The sequence below is a fragment of the Oreochromis aureus genome, linkage group 20, assembly GCF_013358895.1.
Source record: "Oreochromis aureus strain Israel breed Guangdong linkage group 20, ZZ_aureus, whole genome shotgun sequence".
Classification (NCBI taxonomy): Eukaryota; Metazoa; Chordata; class Actinopteri; order Cichliformes; family Cichlidae; genus Oreochromis; species Oreochromis aureus.
Window position 1 is genome coordinate 9,667,696 of NC_052961.1, and position 20,445 is coordinate 9,688,140.

At 38.0% G+C, this 20,445-nt stretch overlaps 1 protein-coding gene across 1 annotated transcript; it reads right to left on the reverse strand.

The window, feature by feature from the left end:
- Positions 1-736: 736 nt before the first annotated feature.
- On the reverse strand, positions 737-12,400 carry ormdl2 (ORMDL sphingolipid biosynthesis regulator 2). The gene is made up of 4 exons (XM_031741960.2): positions 12,286-12,400; positions 5,527-5,700; positions 2,483-2,634; positions 737-1,299 (listed from the first exon to the last, which is right to left on the reverse strand). The coding sequence occupies exons 2-4, from the start codon at positions 5,698-5,700 to the stop codon at positions 1,164-1,166; spliced, it is 462 nt and encodes a 153-aa protein (XP_031597820.1). The 5' UTR covers positions 12,286-12,400; the 3' UTR covers positions 737-1,163.
- Between the last annotated feature and the right edge of the window lie 8,045 nt (positions 12,401-20,445).

Below are 20,445 nucleotides of genomic sequence, written 5' to 3' on the forward strand. Positions count from 1 at the left end.
TCACAATAAACTGAAAGTGGAAACAGAACAGGGAAAAACTGCAGTGGACCTAATTTGCTGTTAAAGCCACACAGTGTTATCTTCAATCAGGCAGCTTTAAGTATACGTTAGAGCTAAAACATTGTATTCATTCTTTCTCTCCCACTCTCTAGTTTCAGTGAGCCATATCTGATGTACTGGGGACATTTTGACATTTAAACCCGACTGCCCTGTGCATTCCATCTCTGGCTTCTTTACATTATACGTCTGTCCTCACAGCATTTGAAGACAGGGAACAACCCAAATACCACTTTTGCAAATGATTACACTCGATTACACAACTTGTTTGAAACAGCTGGCATTATTTGCATGTGTTTCCCAGGCACTGTTTGGCAGTGTAATCACATTCACACGTCGCTCCTTTTTCTTTTGCAACTTCCCCAAAAAGCGTCACAAACAGGGAAACCTCACTGCAATGCAAACGCGACCACGGTGCATGCGGAAGGGGGAGAATCCCTTGGATATATGAGCATATTGCAAACTCTGTGATGGCCCCCTCATGGCTGCTTCATGTAAAGTGTCTGGATTTCCCCGGAGCTTGTACACTGACCTACAATTGATCATTTATAATAGAATTTTTGGCAGGATTTGATTCCTGCACACCTCTGTACAATGGGATTTTGCACTTTTCCCACTAGATTCTGTCAAATAAAGATAACAGACACCCTGCTGTTGAATCAAACATTACATGATTATGTTTATCATGGCAAAATGTTTATTTTTTATTATTATGGGCACGTAAATGCATGCTGCATGTTAATCCTTCATAGTAAATTAAGAAAAAGAAAACTTTCAAGTGCCATTTGCGACATGAATCAAAAATATTCATTTACATTCATGACAACAACCAACATCTGTAGAAAAGCTACATGTGAAAGCAGTGCAGTTATAAATATGCTCTTTCTCCAAGACAAGAGCAAACATGTCTGGCCTTTACATCGGGAATGTCATCATTTACTTTGATGAAACAGCAGCAGTGCATTTACTTTCACCAGGCTGCAAGCAACTTTCATGTAATACTCCAAACAATGTGTACATGTTCAGACCATTTAAACAGATTTCCTTCTTTTGCAGCCTCTAAAATTGAAACAGTCCAGTGTTGATGGTTAAAATCCAGTGTTCTGTCAGTACTTGTTGATCCCAAATATCCGTACTCCATGAAACTGAGGCAGCTTTGGGAGGAGGACGCTAAGGAGCGAGCACGTGTTGATGAGGAAATGCGTACGATCGTATTTTGTGTAGAAACTTGCAAGAATATATCTGTAAAGAAAGAGAGAGAGAGAGAGAGAAAGCATCAGCATCAACATGAATTCTTCAGCATTATAACACATAAATACATGATAAAAGAAAAGTACATGACGCACAGAAAGTTCAGGTTGCAGGTGAGAATATTTGACTTTAGTTTTTCAGTTTCTGGCCAACCTCAATCCCAGAAACTCATATTCATCACAACAATTTTAAACAAAATTACAAATCCGAAAACAAAAAGAAAATTCTAACAGAAACTTCTGGAACCAAAGCCAAAAGAATTATCATTGGATTCAACCTATAAAAGGGGATCATACAAGTTTGAACTCTACTATAAAATCATATAAAACTCTTGCAGTTTTCTGAATTCATTTCTCTTGAGTCTCAATGGGATTATTGGGATAAACAAACATTAAAAACAACAAAAATCAAATAAAACTTTTAAATCTTTTAAACCTTTAAATTTATTGTATATATATTGAAAAAACTCTTTGCATTTATTATAAATGACCTCTCGTGCCCTATCGTCCATGCCTTCACAGCCCACACTTTGGGAATCACCGGCCTACGTCTATCACCTCAGACCTTTTCCTCTTAATTTCACTGAACCTCAGTAGCGGTGGTTAGCATGAATGAATACATGCAAATTGTTTTTCCCGAGTGTCCCTAGCTATGGTTTCAAAATCCAAAAGGAAAAAAAAAAACAAAGTCACAGAATAAAATAGAGAATTTAACAGTGAGTCGACAGATTTGTTTGCTTTCACTACTCATTTGCTCAACTGCGGTCAAAATTATATTGAAACTGGTGTACTTTTTTACTTTTACTCTTTGGAGAGCTATTAAACTGCCAAATCTTTTATTTATTATAAAAGCAGACTACTTTTTAATGCAATTACTTTACACAAACACATGTAGGACTCATGTTGGCTAAAGAACATAACAAAGTTTAACTTTGCAGCCACTAATAAGGGCAACGGATAATTCTTGGGGTAGCCAGATGCTATTTGGGCTGATATTTCTATTTCTGTTGGCTGATCACTGTTAATGAATCCTTTAAAAAGCGCTTGAAAGCCTAAATTGTTGTCAAATAACAGACAGCAGTTGTGTGATCTTTACATGTTAAATGACTCATCATAATGAAAGTGAAACTGTAAGCTATCTGTGACGTTCTGTTGTGAACAGTGTATGTACTTACAGAACAATTGGTGAGATGGTAAGAAATTTACGTGAAGACGTGAACTGGACGCCGTAATCCATCTGTTCCCAGTGTGTGAGCAGACGGGCTTTGCCTTGGTCTGGTGTTTCAAAGGGAGTGCCCTTCACTGTGTGCAGAAACAGGTACATCACCTGTAGAGGAGACATAACAACAGTCATCCACAAACATTATCAGGGGGAACAACAAGTAATACTCCAAGCAAGTTCAAGTGCAACTACGAATCAAGGAGACATTTCAGTCACTGCCCGGAGAGCTGATGTTTTCATTAACCCTGGAAGTGACCCAACAAATTTTCCCAGCTCTGACATGTAAGAGCAGTATTGTGGAGAGCAAAATTACCTCCCCCAGGTGCAAACCACACTGAAGGTATAAACCGTGGGAAAAAAAACAACATACATTTTGTCTGATGTGCACTGCAACTGTGGTTTTTTTTTTTGAAAAGCAGTGCTTCCCTGAGATATTAAAACAACAACTAATACACTTTCAACAACAGCAGTGATTCAGCTAGTTTTTTAGCTTTTCAATCATAGTGATGTAAAGCCAAAATGATTCTGAAACAATTGCCAATGTTCGCTAATTTTTAGTCACTGGAAATGAAAATGATGCTTTACATTGGTTGGCTCCAGTTTTAAATGATATGCTACCTGCTTGCCTCTTAGACCAGTTGGTCACTATTCCTAAACTAGTCATCCAAGGTTGATGAAGTTGTGCTCTCAAATGTGACATTGAAATTTGACCCTTCCAACTTCCACTCTGACTTTAGATTTGACCTTTCTAGTAGCAGGAAATCCAATGCCACACAGTAAAGTAACATGTTTTCTTAAAGCATATTAAAAAATTAGATATAAAATATCTTACAAGTAATTTGTTTTAGTTTTCTTTCACAATACGCTGTATAAAGTACTGTAAATAATGGAAATTGCACCAGCGAAATGCATGCAAACTTAGTACTTAGTAAATACTTTCTTTTATTGATCCCCTACACTCTTAACCCTGTAATGCAGAGTGCATCATATTTGAATTCTTTGGTATCTCTTTATCCATCACACATCATCAGTGTGATGGATAATCCTACAGGGATCGGAAAATATCAGGTGTAGTAAAAAATATCCAAATTAAAACTCATTATGCACTTTTATATTCAACTTTGTTTTAATTTCTCAGAAGAATCAATAAATACTCCAGTTTCAAAATGATTGAATATTCTGGCAAGTGATTAATGGTTCGGGCTTTACAGGGATGAATAACTTGGTTTTGTTGCGGAGACATCCACAAACTATGTATAAAAATTGCAACAATTCCTAAACAGTTAATGCAGTTTTCTAGAACCCCAGAAAGTCTGCAATTCAATCACTGTTTCAGTTCAAATCCACTGTGATGGTGTACGGAGAAAACTACAAAAACTGGGTCTTAACTCAACAAATTATGGACATAACTGTATTAATATATAAAACTATAAACAGATGAGAAGACAAAAGCTTACAATTTATAAGTAAAACTCATCTAAGCAGCAAATTGGTGAAAAACTAAAAAAAATAACAACTGTACACGATTTGGATTTAGCATATCAAAATCAAAAAATGTTATCTCTGAAGTAGACGACTTCTGATAAACTGTTTAGCACTGTTATGAACAACCAAGATCATGGTACTTCACAAAGTTGTACTTTTCTCATTAACTCTGGACACCAGCATGCTTTACCGATATTTAGGGAGGGGGGTGTTAAGGAAAGTAGTGCTGTTTGCTGATCTGCAGATTAAATGCAAATGAAAGCGTGACCACAATTTCAGTTTCTTTTCACCTGAAAACAGAAACAGATATTTTATGACATACACATCCCACAGTAAAAGAGACAAAGCCACCTTTCAGCATGTAAAATGGAATAACATCCCAGCATCAGGGAATATTGTGATGCGGGGGTGCCACACAAAAAACATGTCAGCACAAGTCATGATAAAATTGAAGAAAAGCTGATTAAATATGCAAGTGTCCACTGTCTTCGACGTCATATACCGAAAGGTTTTACTGTGACCTATTTGTCAGTTTAGTGAAATAGCATTGTTTAACATTGTGATGTTTTTATTATCTCACAAAATATAGAAGCTAAATTATGAATTAATCAGATTAGATTCTGATATTATCTGTATCTATACCTGTCACCTGCTGTGTGTGGATTTATGCATCAATTTCTGGGTGTTTTTGTAAATGTGCATGGTCCTTGTGTTTGGACACATTTATTACAGTTAAAACTAGACTACAAATACTAGCAACTGCCAGTGATAACGCTCACACTCCTAGTAGTGGGAGAGGGAGGGGAAACAGGAGGACAAAGGAGGGGGGAACAACTAAGCTGTAGTGCCTCTTCACTCCACTGTGCAATACTTTTTGTGCAATACTTTTTGTTAATAGTCAACGGTGCAATAGACTTCAATACTTGAAATGTGCAATTCCCTTGTATTCTTATTCCTATTTATTCTATTTATCCCTTTCGTATATTTTATTTATATATGTCTCTGTATTTATATATGTGTATATATATAATATTCTGCTCACGTTCTGTAACTTCTGTCGGAGCTGTGCTTTTGGAAACCGAATTTCCCAGAGGAACCCACCCGAGGGATTAATAAAGTTTTATCTTATCTCATCTCTTAGACAACTATGGTATCAATTTGAAAATCCTATGTCGACTTGTCGTAGAGTTATCATGTTCAGAAGATTCTCAGGAAACTTGATCTCTGACCTTTAGGTTGAGGTCACTGAGATTTGAACTTGTCAGAGATTTTTAGTAGCTACACCATCAATTTGAAGCTCCTATGTTGCCTTGCTCTGGAGTTATCACATTCACAGACGTGTCCACGCTGCCTGCCTACCCGGCAGCGTGACAACAACAGCCCATCAACCTTTTATGGCTGAAAGGTAAAAACTAAAACTAAGTGTGGAAAAAAATTTTAGTTTACTGAAATAAAAATTGAAACTAGACTCATGAAAAAAAAAGAAAAATGAACTGTTTAGGCTTTACTGACCAGATTGTGGATGACGTTCGTTAGTGTCCAGACCAGCGGGACAGTGAAGAAAGGGATGCTGAGCAGGACGATGTGCAACACGACAGTGAGCAGCAGATAGGTGAGCCATATCCCTCTGCTGTTCATCACCCGCGTGTTGGGGTTTACCTCGCTGTGAGCGACGCCCACATTCATCTAGAAAAGAAAATGTAAATTAAAAAAAAAAAAAAAAAAAAAAAACACGTTTCAGAAGCACTCAAACGTAAACATTTAACCCCACAATGAGTCTAAAGTTCCAGCTTCTAACGAGACGTAAGCAAGCACAAAACTTGGACAATTTAAACAGTAGTAATTTTATAACAGTTGTTAATTTTAGTTGCTTTTTGTTTTGTTGCTGCAGTGCGAATCATCTTTTTACGTTGCGTTTTATTATTTTATTTAGATTTTTATTCATTTATCTCCTTTATTATATTTTACAGAGCTTTTTTCTCTTAGGTCATTTTTATATTTTTGAGCTCATCATATTGCATTTATTTTTTCAGCTAGTTTACTTTATTTATGCTATTTTATTATAGATTTTGTTTAATGTTTTGGTCGATATTTGGGATACCGAATGTAATTATTATCTTCACATCAACATGCCAATTAGCAACAAAGGTATCCATTTATGCAACAAAAGGTTTAAAAAGTTTTACATTACAGCAGTGACTACAACCTTTATACTCAAGCTCAGCACATTATTCATACCTGAGTTTTGCTTTCTGTACCTTTCATATAGACAACAATAATGTGAAGATCCTGATAGCTCTGCAGCTAAAAGGAAGTTACAAAATTTTTACCCTTCGCTATGTAATCCAAGGGTCTGTGACTCAGAAACAAATTTCTGTTTTAAATACTTTCATTAAATATGCTTATTTTACAAAGATATTTCGCTGATTTTGAGGAGTCAGGACTGGGTCCATATTTTTTCATGGAAAATGTTTTCTCTCATGTTAGCTACTCATTTCATTCATATGAAAAGAAGCAGGGCTATCAAATTAATTTTAGTTCATCAGTGCAGGACTGTGCAAACTGTGTGCGTAATCTTGCAAATATAGCACTTATAATGTGGGAAAATCCCCCACACAATCCCTTGAATCTAATAACATTAAACGCAGTCAGCCTCATACAGGTAACAAGTATAAACTTTTCACATAAAAGTTACTTATGGCATTGAAGAACAAGAAGAACAAGAACAGCCTAATAATGTGTAAAGAAGCTTATCTGCTTATCTTATTAACACTTTTCCCCCCTGCCTTTGAAGAGATGTTCTGTGAAATTATTTTCTTGTAGTGGACACTCATTAATTATTTCCTTTTACTGGAAGTAAGTAAGCTCACTTACAGTAGCATTGGTAAAAAAGTTTTTCGGTCAACTCAGAGACCCAATATCTTAACAATGACTCAAACCCACAAGCTTCAGGTTATTGGTTATCAGTTGAAACCTCTGAAATCCGTCTTCTTCAGGTTGTATTATATCTAGAACTGGCTCTAACCCACCTAAGTGTAGAAATCCCCCCTGTGGGAGGCATTTAATTGGGGGAGTCCCTCTTTCTTGAAGTCTAAATTTCAAGCAGTAGTTTATGGCCCCTATACAGCCCAATCTGATCTGAAACAAGATAGACCACTACAAACAAATTACACATTCACCATCATCCAAATGTTCTTCTTTGTTTCAGCTGTAAAAAGTCAGTCCTGAAAATGCTCACATTATATGAACTATCCACATACAAAAACCCTTCACTTGGTTTCACTTTATTCATGTACCATTCACTTTATTAGGCACAACTTTTTAATACTGGGTCCTAATGGAGGATGACCTCAACAGCATCACAGACTGCATTACGGATTACATGAATTTCTGTGTGGACAACACCATACCCATCAAAAAGGTACGGTGTTTTTCTAACAACAAGCCATGGCTAAATCCTGAAATTAAGGCTCTCCTCAAGGAGAAGAAGAGAGTCTTTAGATCTGGAGACAAACAGGAGCTGAGAGTTGTTCAGAAGAAGCTGAAATGGAAGATAAGGCAAGGAAAGGAAAACTACAGGAGGAAGATGGAAGAGCAGCTGCAACAGGACAACATCAGAGGGGTTTGGAACAGCCTGAAGACAATCTCAGGACAAAAACCAACCCCCCAGGCTGCAGGAGACTTGGGGTGGGTGAATGACCTAAATAAATATTTTAATAGGTTTGATCAAACACCCAGCCCTCCCATCACCCCTCCCACAGCATTGCCCCCCCTGCTGCAATCTCCTTCATCTTCAGGGACTGCCTGTCCTTCATCTCAGGACTTCACACCTCCCAGCTCCCAGTCATTACACCCACCCCTGGCTCCTGTGGACTCCAACATACACACCCCTCCCCCAAAATCCACTCTTTCTATCTCAGCACTTCAAGTGAGGAATGAGCTTCGCAAGATGAAGGTGCGGAAGGCTGCAGGTCCAGATGGCGTCAGCTCCAGGCTCCTAAGATGCTGCGCAGATGAACTGTGTGGCATCCTAGGTTATCTGTTCAACCTGAGCCTGTCACTGGGGAAAGTACCACAGCTGTGGAAGACCTCCTGTGTGGTACCGGTACCAAAGACCTCCCATCCCAAGGACCTCAGCAGCTACAGGTCGGTAGCCCTGGCATCCCATCTGATGAAGACCCTCGAGAGGTTGGTTCTAAACCATCTGTACCCCCTGGTGAGGTCTTCATTGGATCCACTGCAGTTTGCTTACCAGCCTGGCATTGGGGTGGAGGACGCCATCATCTACCTCCTGCACCGAGCTCTGACTCACCTGGAGAAGCCTGGAAGCACTGTGAGGATCATGTTCTTTGATTTCTCCAGTGCTTTCAACACCATCCACCCACGACTTCTGAGAGACAAGCTGGAGCTATCGGGAGTGGACCACCATATGTCCCAGTGGATACTGGACTACCTCACAGAACGTCCACAGTATGTGAGGTCACAGGGCTGTGTGTCTGACACGCTGGTCTGCAGTACGGGGGCCCCACAGGGAACTGTGCTGGCACCGTTCCTCTTCACCCTCTACACTGCAGACTTCTCCATCAACTCCCCACGCTGCCACCTACAGAAGTTCTCTGACGACTCTGCCATAGTCGGCCTCATCACAGGTGAGGATGACTCAGAGTACAGACAGTAGACTCTGGACTTTGTGGACTGGTGTCAGCAGAACCACCTGCTGATCAACGCCGGGAAAACCAAGGAGTTAGTGGTGGACTTCCGGAGACGCAGACCCACCACACTGACACCGGTGAACATCCAGGGAGTGGACATTGAGATAGTGGACTCTTATAGGTACCTGGGTGTTCAACCTGAATAATAAACTGGACTGGAGCCACAACACTGATGCTCTTTACAGGAAGGGTCAGCTACCTGCTGAGGTGGCTGAGGTCATTTGGAGTACAGGGAGCGCTTTTAAAGACCTTCTATGACTCTGTGGTGGCATCTGTCATTTTTTACAGTGTGGTTTGTTGGAGCAGCGGTTTATCGGCAGCTGAGAGGAAGAGGTTGGATAAACTCATCAGGAAGGCCAGCTCTGTTCTGGGATGCACCCTGGACCCAGTGCAGGTGCTGGGAGACAGAAGGACTCTGGCCAAAATAACATCTCTGATGGACAGAGTCTCCCACCCCATGCATGTAAATGTTGCTGAACTGCAGAGCTCCTTCAGTGACAGACTGCTGCATCCTAGATGCATGAAGGAGCGTTTCCGCAGGTCCTTCCTCCCTGCAGCTGTCAGACTGTACAATCAGAACTGCTCCCAACAATCATAGATGTTTACATCTGCGCTGTAACTGCAATAAGTTAAACAAACCAATTTGCACTACAACCTGGTTTGCCTCTTATCTGTAGTTATTTTTATTTAATTTAATAACTGCATAGTACTCTCTGTATATAGTAACCATTCTCCTTAATGTAAATATGTAAGAAAAATTGTGTATGTTTCTGTTCTGTGTCCTGTGTACTGTTTGTTTGTATATGTGTCTTTTTGGCTGCTGTTACAACCAAATTTCCCCTTGTGGGACAATTAAAGGATTATTCTATTCTATTCTATTCTATTCTATTCTATTCTAATACTGGGTAATACTGGGTCCTACTGGGTCTAATAATCTGAGTCCATACCTACGTGCAGCTTCATGCAGTTGCTGCAGATTTGTCGGGTGCATTTCCATGATGTTAATCTCCATTTTCACCACATCCCAAAGGTGGTGTTTGCATTGAGATCTGGTGGCTCTGGAGGCCATTTGAGTACAGTGAACTTTGTCATTTTCAAAAAACCAGTTTGAAATTCTTTTTAGCTTTGTGACGTGGCACTTTATCCTGCTGGAAACAGCTATCAGAAGAGGGGTACAATCTCCTCTGCTTATCCTTATCAAGGTTGCTTATGTCATTTGAATGATGCTCTGTTTACAGTGACCCTGAGAGGTCGAATGCAACGCAACTTAAGAAAACATCAGCGAATAGAGAAATTCTATGCAAGCACAGAAAACGCACTGGAATTCAATCTCAAAACTGTTCTGTCATTTTATTGTCTTCCTCAAAACACTTGTGTTTTATGATTTATTTATTTTTTAATTTTAATTTCTGTTGTGCTTTATTCAACTTTTGTTGTATTTTTGTGTGCTTTTGCAGCAATTTGCTATTCACTGGTGTTTTCTTAGGTTGCAGTGCATCTGACCTTTCAGGGCCACCATATCAGTTGGTACAAATCAACCGAAATGTGGCATGAAAACACCCCCACACCAAAACACCAGCAACATTTCCCTGCGTTTAATTATTCGTTATCAATAATCTCCGGCTCCCTTCCACAGCGTGTCTTTGTCTGTTTTCCTGGTTGTTGTAGTAACTTGTTTTTTGCATTATTGTTGCCTTCATAACAGTTCAAGCTGTTCTCCACTGACTTCTAGTATCAGCCAACCTGGCCAATGTCTGGCTCAAATTCAACTTCAGATGTGACAGATTATTAATAACCTGCTATACAATGTGTGCTGGTAGGGAAAAAAATCCCCCAAAACTTTCCTTCTTCTACAAAGCCAGCTAATGCACTTTTTTGAAAAATGGCTCGTTAACACGCTTTTAGCATACTCAGACTTTCAAACCTGAGCAATGTTTGAACATGAATCTCTCCTACCATAAAACTGAATCAGGATATTTAATTTGGTATTAAAACTCAACAAGTCCTAATGTAATTTTTTTGTACATAAAAAAAAAATAGGAAAACAACTAAGAGTAATGAAAATTACTAATTCATTTCACATTAGTAATCTTGCAAGGCCACTGCCATGTCCACATGGAACAACTTAGTAGAAGACCTTAACCCTAATATGACTGCCACAGGCAAGCAGGGACTGCTGGAATAAGTGCTGCAAGAATTGCAATAAAACTGCTCAATGATGACAGTTGAATGAAAATAGCATTGTCTTCATTTCTGTGATTTTGAATTATATGCTAAAAAGTATTCTACATGTTTTATTTTGCATTATTGTGAAATTCAAATGCATACCATTCAGAAGTTCTCCCTACTTAACTTTGGCAAACTGGTTTTTTATTCATGTGGGACTTTGCAGGACTACTTGATATTTAAATGTATTTAATCAAATCAGAGATCTTAATTCAAGGTAAGAGAGGTGAGTGAGCATTTCAAACCTTTGTCTTATTTTTTTTATATATCCATGTTCAAACACTGCCTTAGATCTCAATCTCAAATCAGAGATGATTGAACAAAGAACTATTACAAAAAAGTGAGCATTTGAGATGGAATAACCCTTTGACAATTCAGTCAAGTGTAACAATTTGCCTTTTGTTTATAATCTCGTTAACTTCCAGTTAGTTTCCAGAGTGGGTTTTCTTGTGCAACTTAAAACATGTTCTGCAGGGGTACTTAAAATTTAGATTAAAGAAGTTCAGAGCAAATGTCACATTGCAAACACAGCACTTTGTTGGAGCAGATGACTCAAAGTCATGCAGGCATCACAGTTTCAAATGCACACAATCCCCAAAGCCTCAACTAGCACGATGAGGGTTTGGGAAAAAGCGCTGGGGGAAAAATTGACTTATTATGAATTTTGTTTTGGTGGCCAAAATACACGCTTCCTCTCACAGTAGATGCACCAAAGCCTTATCATGCTAGATGTGGTCAACATAACTAGCATGATGAGGCTTTGGGAAAAAGTGCTTAGGGGGAAAAATGACTTATTATGAATTTTGTTTTGGTTGCCAAAATACACGCTTCCTCTCAAAGTAGATGAACCAAAGCGCATGCACCAAAGGCTTATCATGCTAGATGTGGTCAACACAACTAGCATGTTGAGGCTAGGGGAAAAATGACTCCACCCGACTGAGTTCTTCTGGTTACCAAAACACGCGCTTCCTCTTTTAGCCGTCCCCAACATCAATCGGCCAACATTCAGCCGTCTCACCGCAACTTTCAGGCTCTTTAGACTCAAACAGTGTTAAATATACCACAAGAATACCTTTCAGAAACTGCTCAGACTTTTCTAGTTCATTATTTAACTAAATACGAGTCACGTGACGTTCGCGAGCTAGCTAACAGATGCTACCTACAGGTTGATAAGCTAAAGCCAGTTTAAATGTACTTTGATTACAATTAACTGTTTCACACGATACGTAAGCACAGAGGACGTAAACCGCTTCCGTCGTGCGGTGAGAAATAAATCTGGCCCGTGTGGTATTTCTAGATCTAAAGCGCTACATTTCACCGGAGAAAACTTTACCTTCCTGTGTTGTCGTAGCTCACCAGGAAATTCCTTGTTTTGTCTTCTTTAACCCCGCCTTCGCTTGATCTGGACTGGTTCCTCTGTCAAAACTCCAGCCCTGTCCTCAACAACGCCAGGTAAACAGGTGAAAGGGGAAAACTGTGAGAGGTACACTAAAGATCAGCTGTCCAAGAAATTCCCGAGATGCCCCAGTGAATGTGTTGTCCACAGTTTAGTGCTACTGTTAATTCCCATATAACTACCTAGATATCAGGGTGGGTGCAGGCATGCAGAAGCTTTCAGATCATCTTTCAGGAACGCACATGGACAAAAAAAACAAAAAACAAAACCTTTATACACTTACTCACTCACCGGGCACTTCATTAGGTACAACTGTTCCACTGCTTCTTAACACAAAAACGTAATTAAGAATCACACGGCACCAACGGTGTGTATTTAAGCATGTAGGTCAAGACGACCAGAGCATCAGAATGCAGAAGAAAGGTAAGGTGAAGGACTTTGATGTGGTGCCAGACAGGCTTGTGTATTCCCAGAGCTGGTGATCTACTGGAATTATCACACACAGTCATCTTAAGGGTTTACAGAATGGTCTGAAAAACAGAAAATATCCAGTCAGCAGCAGCTCTGTGGGTAAATTCCTTCTTGATGCCAGAAGTTAAAGGATAGCGGTCAGGCTCCTTTAAGCTGAGAGGAATGTAACAGTGACTCAGATAACCACTTTGTCATGTTACCCAGTTTTGTGGTTTTTAAACTTTCACGTTCTGTTTGTTATTAAATATCTTCAGTTGGTTTCTTAAGTTTGCCTTCCTATAATTATTCAGAATTATTATTTTGCCTTTTATTGCCTATTATTGCAGAGCGTTTGTTTTACCTCTTTTGTAAATTGTTTGTTAATTATATACTCCTGCAGTTTGAGCTCTGTTAGATTTGCCGTCTTGTTTTTCTCCCCATGGTAGCAGTTTGTTAGTGTTGTATTCCTTCTTGTAGTTTATCCTGTCCCCCTTGTGTTTCCTGTATATAGTTAAGATCCCTGTATCCATTTTCCTGTTTTACTTTGATAGTCATGTTTTAATGTGCCTTGTGTTCAGTTTGACCTTTATTGTCTTGTGTAATTAGTTTTAGCCATGTCTAGTTGCCCTCCAGCATCCACTTTCCTTGATTTCCTTGTGTGTACTTTTGTACACTTTCTTCTCATGTCATACTGTTTGTCTGCCAGTCAGTTCCCCTCATGACTATTTTTCGTTTTGTTTAGGAAAAACGAATGAATGAGTTCTGTGTTGCTGACCATGTCCACCCCTTTATCATCATAGTGTACCCATCTTCTGATGGCTGCTTCCAGCAGGATTTACTGCATTGAAAATGCTTCCACAGTCACCCGAACTCAGTCCAGTAAAGCACCTTTGGAATGTGGTGAAATAGAAGGTTCAAATCATGGATATGCAGCGGATAAATCTGCAGCAACTACATTAAGCTATCCTGTCATTATGGATTAAAATCTGTGAATGTTTCCGGCAACTTTTTGAATCTCAGTCACGAAGACAGCAGTTCTGAATCAAAAGGGGCTCTGACTCAGTATTAGCAAGGTGTACTAATAAAGTGTGTTGTGAGTGTATATGCTCTAATCTAAATATTCAGCACAATATCCACTGCAGATTAACAATAGCGCTCACAATAACACTCAACAAATGGGGTGAATTTAGGGAACATAAGGTTGAAAAGGACACTAATACTAGGTTTGGTTTTCTTGTCTGATGATTGATAATGGAACATTTTTGTTAAGCCCAAGCTGTGGAGTCACTATAATGTTCTCATCGGTGTGACATGTTGTAGTGGTTAAGGAGAGAGAGACTGAGGAAAATGACACAAGCTAGTTTTAATCAGATATATTACATAAGTGAGTAACGTGAATATGATGAAACCAGTAAAGCTATTTTATCATCATTTCTATTTTAGGAACGTGATATTAGATCATCCAAACCAAGTAATTATCACCCATGCTAATATTGCTAGTGCTAGTATTCTCTAGACTCTATATCAGTGGGTCAACATAAGTGCAGACGCTGGATCAAATGACAAAAATGTTCATGGACTGGTTGAATGTTGTGAGATGAGATATTCTAACCCGCTTTTCAGGATTCATGCTAGCTACAGCCATACTGGACCAATGTGACTTATAATAAAATAATAACACTTGCTGGTGTAGTGAATAACACATTTGCTAAAAATCCCCAGGGGGTCACAAGCTAGCGTCTGGGCCAAGAAAGCAGCCAAAAGTACCTTCTCTCATTTATCAAATAAACAATACACAGGCAAAATACGGGACAATGGACCATGTTGATGTGACCCACAGCATCTTAAAAGGAACACCAAACAATCACTAAAACAACAACAATGAGAATATAATTCAATTTCTAGCGCATGTCAGAAAATCTGTAAGAAGAAGCCTTCTTTTATTATTCATTAATTTTAATTATTTATTTATTTATTTTTTAGTAATGTACCATGCCCATTGCAACTTCAATTATTAGCATGTTGATCGGCCATTTCTCAGGTGGTTTTATAAGGTAATAATCTATCCCCTATTCTGGGTTACAGTAGGGTACAAATGATAACAGTGGGTCTTTCTAAAGTGAGGATGGAAGCCATGACATGACAAATACCTAGTCACACATCTATTGGTAAGAGCGTTGTTTTGATAGTAAAGAAATGAAAATTGAGTTCAAATTCCTAATGATAACAACATGATGACTTGAACTATTATGAGCAAAAAACTCTATAAACTAAGTATGAATAGAACTGTACAAAAAAGTACTTAACCTAGTCTAAGCCAATGATAAATAAAAAAGTTTGTCCAAAAAGTTTTTGGCTTAGGTTACATTTTCAGAATATGATATGATCATATCCTTTTGAGACCCAGTCTATTCATTATGTCCTCTGTAGTGGACAAAAGAGTTAAACTGAAAGATTTCCTCAGTTCTCAGGAGGACATGATATGACCTTTCCACATCAAATAGATGAGGGTAATTCCATCTCAGTTCGTCAGGTTTAATAAAAAATTTCCCTCCTCACAGCTTGTCAAAATATTGAAAAACAAAGGAAAAAATACATTTATTATGAATTGCAAAATAAAATAAACAAAAAGAAATAGGAAAAAAATGTAAGTTTTCCTTGATTTATTAATGTGGAATCTCAGGAGTGTAGCTAAAGTTAATGTAGCATGATGGATGGAAGTCCCTAAGATATTTGGATGTTTGGTCTTTGACAGCAGATTTGGATGCCTGTAGAAATCATAATTTAGTATGTGAGGGAATGATATTTCATAGACAATTTATGTATGGCAGCCAAAGATTATAACAAATTATTATATTTCTAAAACTCCCAGATTTTAAGATAAAAGACCTAAATTTTAACCAATGATTTTTGTTTACTAGGCAAGAAGGCTAGCTCTGATACTAAGGCTCCAAATATTAATTCTAACAATATTTAAAGTAGTTCCAATATATAATTTTTAATCAATAATAATTTGTGCTCGGTCATTAAATTTATTTTTTTTTTTAAGGGAAACTATAGTCGGTACACAAACGACTTTTTTTCCCTGTGAAGAAATCATCAATTGAATGCAATCGTCAGGTGTCATTAAAATTCACTTGACTTCTTCAAATGAGTCATCGTCCTTAATACATTTATTTTTTTTGTTTTGTATTGTAATAGCAGGACATTAACAGGCTGTCCAAATCACCCTTAATTAACCCCAAATTCTTATTTATGGTTTATATAAATATTTACTTTTAGTGCTGTTTAGGAACGCAGTGAAAATGAATTTTAAATTTTCATAGCTGACAGTGTTTCATGCAGTAAAACCAAACCACTCTGACAGCAGCTGAAGTATTAGTCTAGTGTAAAAGTATTACAATGCTAGTATTGGAAATTACTTTAAAACTATGATTAGGCAACCTTTGTATTTCTACTATAGAGATGAATAATATAATAATGTTTTCTACAAACGGGTCTTGCAGCTTGATATGTTTTCCTCTGAGCTCTATCTTTGTCCAATTTTGTTTTTTTACAAAGCCACCAGTGAACTACAGAATTACACTGATGGGTTCTATGGTATCGTGGGCATTGATTAATTTTGCCATACAATTAAAATAACACAAAAATGGAGTGAACTGACATTTATAGTCTTTTCTAGACTTTCTGACTACTCAAAATGCTTTATACTGTAGTATGAAGTGGCCACATTTGACCATATAGTCATACATTCATTTGACTATACCGTGCTTTGTTCTACATATTATGCACTTTATTTACCTCACATCCAGTTAACCTAGCATGAATGGACTGTGTGTGGACTGGACTACCTGAAAGGAACCTTGTGAATTCAGAGGAAGGTCCCAGCCTCTTTGATGTTCTTAGTTCACAGACTTATTGTCTTTTAATCCTTGAAAACAGGATGTCTTCACTTGGAGGATCTGAATTTATTCAGTGAAGATCAGTTGCTCAGTTGAGTCATACAAATGACCTGTTGTGATTCTCTGTTCCTCCTTAACAGTTCAGTTTCAGTCAGGCTGTGAACGCACAGCTCTCACTTGAGAAAGGAAGTGGTATTTTTTCCCTAAGACCATCAAGTTTATGCTGATAAATCGAGAAAAAAAATAAATCGATATTTCGATTTCACCTCAATTGCGCGAAATTAATCGTGTCCGTCCTTTTCTCACTCCACATGCCACTGCCATTCTTGTTCACAGCCTTGTTACTTCCTGGATCGATTACTGTAATTCACTTCTTTTTGGTCTCACTCAAAAATCCATCCATAAGCTCCAATGAGTCCAGAACTCTGCTGCCCGTATTATCACCAGGACCCCTTCTATCCATCACATCACTCCTGTCCTGCAGCAGCTTCATTGGCTCCCGGTCAAATATCGCATCAATTTCAAAATACTCTTGTATATATTTAAGGCTATTCATCATCTCTCCCCTCCATATCAATCTGATCTGGTTCAGATCGCCATCCCATCTCGGTGTCTCAGATCTTCTTCTTCTCTTTCTCTCTCTGTCCCCTCCCCCCGTCTTGCCACCATGGGGAGCAGGGCCTTCAGCTGCTCTGCTCCTCGACTCTGCAATTCCCTGCCTCCTGATTTAAGAAATATCACTTCCTTCTCTCGCTTTAAGTCCAGACTCAAAACTCACTTGTTCAAAATATATTATCCCATATAACCCCATATAATCCCACTCTGCTATTTTAAATTTGTTTTATGTCTTATGCTTTTCTGATTGTGTAAACTGCTTGCTTATATGTTGCTTTTATTATTCTGCTGTGTACAGTGTCCTTGAGTGTTCTGAAAGGCGCTTTCAGATAAAATGTATCATTATTATTATTATTACTATTATTACTTTGACATCATGTTAAGTTGCATTCGTTTTCTTAGTATCAAGTTTGTGAATTTGTTTAACTTCTTCTTTATACTGCAACTCTTTAATGAGTCTCTCTGTGCAAAGTTACTGGTCAACTCCCTTTCCAAACAGTCTGTGTATTCTCTCTTTGATAAGAGACTCCTTAGCTTAAAAATAAAGAAATGGCTTCTTGCTAAATGGAAAGCAAGGTGAAGCAGTCATCAGTAACCTGCATTTTTGGTTTGACCAGTCAAAAGGGTAAATGCTTTGACCCTTATAGCATTTATGTTATATTATAAATATACTGAGAAAGAGAAATATGCTCATCAGCTGAACCCAGACAACACTGATGATTGATTGTAAGACTGTCTAACAATCATCAGTTGATTCACTAAGAGTTTGATTCACAGGCTCCAGCAGTCATAATCATCTTGACACATAAACAGATAATTATTTTTTTTTTTTATAACAATCAACTGCAACACAACACAACTGGAAAAAGAGCTCTGGAAGTAAGCCAGTCACCTGACCATCCTTTTCTATATTTAATCATTTATTTTTGTTTTTACATAAACATCAGTTTCAGGTCTCTAATAGATGCACCTTACACAGTAAGCAAATGGTTGGGTGAGTCGGTCAGTTGGAGCGTATTTTTTGTGCCAGAGCCCCATGACTTATTAATCCCACCAAGTTTCAAAGAGCATAATTTTGCATAATGAGTACTTCTGATGATCCAAGTTGATTGAGATTTTATTGAAAGCAGAACTCATAAAATGGGCTTATATCATGATTTTTTTTTTTTTTTTCTTTGTGAAAACTGAGTTTGCCATTGGGCAAACTCCAGTGGGCCTCTTAACAACTTTTTCCTATTATAAAGCTGAAGTAAAGTAAACAGAGAATCTCTTTGTAGCTGCAGTTGATGCATTGTGATCTCTGAATGCTGAACTCAGAGCACTAAAGTGTTTAAATATAAGTGTGGCAATTCATTCTTAATTTAGCAAGCTTGATTGTTTGGAAATGGGAATACCTCGCAGGAGGGAAATAAGTAAGCCTATGCAAGTGGGAACAAAGTCAGAAGTACTGTTTGCTATTATGTCACACCGAGGAGACTCCTCAGTAGCACGAGAGGTGTGTAAAAAAAAAAAGGAGAAAAAGGAAGTGATGTCATTACTGAACTCTGGCTGAATTTCTTGGATATTCTTAAAAACCTAAGCTTGCTGCGTCAGACATTTTTTAGGGAAATTTAATATTTACCTACATATTCTTTTATTTGCTCTTATTAAACAATAGTTGAATCGTCCCCCAGAATTTGTCCGATCCCCTGGAGCAGTTGATGGGCTATAATCACTTAGTACTTAACAATGAGCAGTAAATTCAAGTGTGGAAATTCATTCATGATGTGATGAGTCTAATGTTACAGTAAGGGAAGCATCTTGGAGAGCGGGAATGAGTAGAATGATTGAAGAGAAATAAAGCAGAAGTGCTGTTACCTGTTATGTCACTCTGAGGTGGTTGCTTCCCAGTGAAAACAATTAAAAAGCACAAATGATGTCATTCCTAATTTTTATTTTATTTTATTTTATTTAGGACAGTGCATGTTAATGAACATACATGTAAAAAAATTACATGAATGTAAACATACCAGATTATCGCCAAGGGCTAATTTCCATCTGTTGTCCATAAAACATAAAAAAATAGACATAATAATTCATAAAAAAATCATAATTCATTCATAATAAAAACTCCATCACCAAACTCACGCATACACACCATTCTATTCCCAAATAAAACATTAAAACTATACAACTTATACATAATCACACACTGGTTATGGTTGTCCATAACCAGTTTTTAACCTGTGCCTTAAACAAGTTGAATGTAGAGCTTTTTCTAATGGACTGAGGAAGACTGTTCCACAGATGGCCACCCTGGACAGAAAGGATGTTCTGCCCAAATGCTGTCCGTCTGTGGGGTATAAACAAGTCTCCTCGGGTTGTAGCTCGAGCGGTCCTGTCTGAGCTTTCTTTACGCCTAATGAACTCCTTTAGTGGTGGTGGAGCAAGGGAGTGTAAGACTTTATATATTAAACACACTCTTTTAAGTTTCACTAAGTTATTTAAGTTCAGTAATTAGGTCATTCCTAATGACTTCTGACTGAATATTCAGGGTGTTCTGACAAACTTTTTGGAGTGGAAAATGTATATTTATCAGTATATTTTAGGTGATGATGTAAATGAGAAGTCATAGAGGGGCTCAGAATAAGATATAAGAAGAATAAGAATAAGATTTCTATCCAAAGTCAAAAACTAACAGCTCTAAGGAACCTCTTCTTTGGTCTAGACTGAAATTTTGTAAACACATTCATTGTCCTCAAAGAAATTAGCCTATGGATCAAATAGCTAACAGTGGTGCTGGCTTGAATAGCTCAGTGGTGCTGAGCTAAGGTGACCAGATGTCCTTCTTTAAGTGTCCCACATTTGGACGACCATGCACTTTTCTTTTTCTAAAGTCTGGCTTCCATCCAATGGTTGTGAAGGGAAGGAGTTTTACTGTAGTAAAATCTAATGCTATGCCCATCGGTGAAAATTACAAGTCAACAGAAAGTCACAAACTTGGCAGATTTTGTTGAATACGATGGAAAGCATTGAAAAGAAAATGAAGCACCAAGAAATATACTGAGAAATAGAAGTTTTATCATTTTCCGCTAGAATTATTTTTCTGTTTCACACAGAGGGGGGACGTGTTTGTGTCATAATTAGCCAA

Bases quoted from the DNA above. Each gene is read 5' to 3' on its own strand.
- ormdl2 (XM_031741960.2), bottom strand. From the start codon at position 5,700: ATGAATGTGGGCGTCGCTCACAGCGAGGTAAACCCCAACACGCGGGTG. The intron at 2,635-5,526 runs GTCAGTAAAGCC...TCTCCTCTACAG, and splicing joins CGAACGTCATCCACAATCTG to GTGATGTACCTGTTTCTGCA. The intron at 1,300-2,482 runs GTAAGTACATAC...CTTTCTTTACAG, and splicing joins ACCATCTCACCAATTGTTCT to ATATATTCTTGCAAGTTTCT.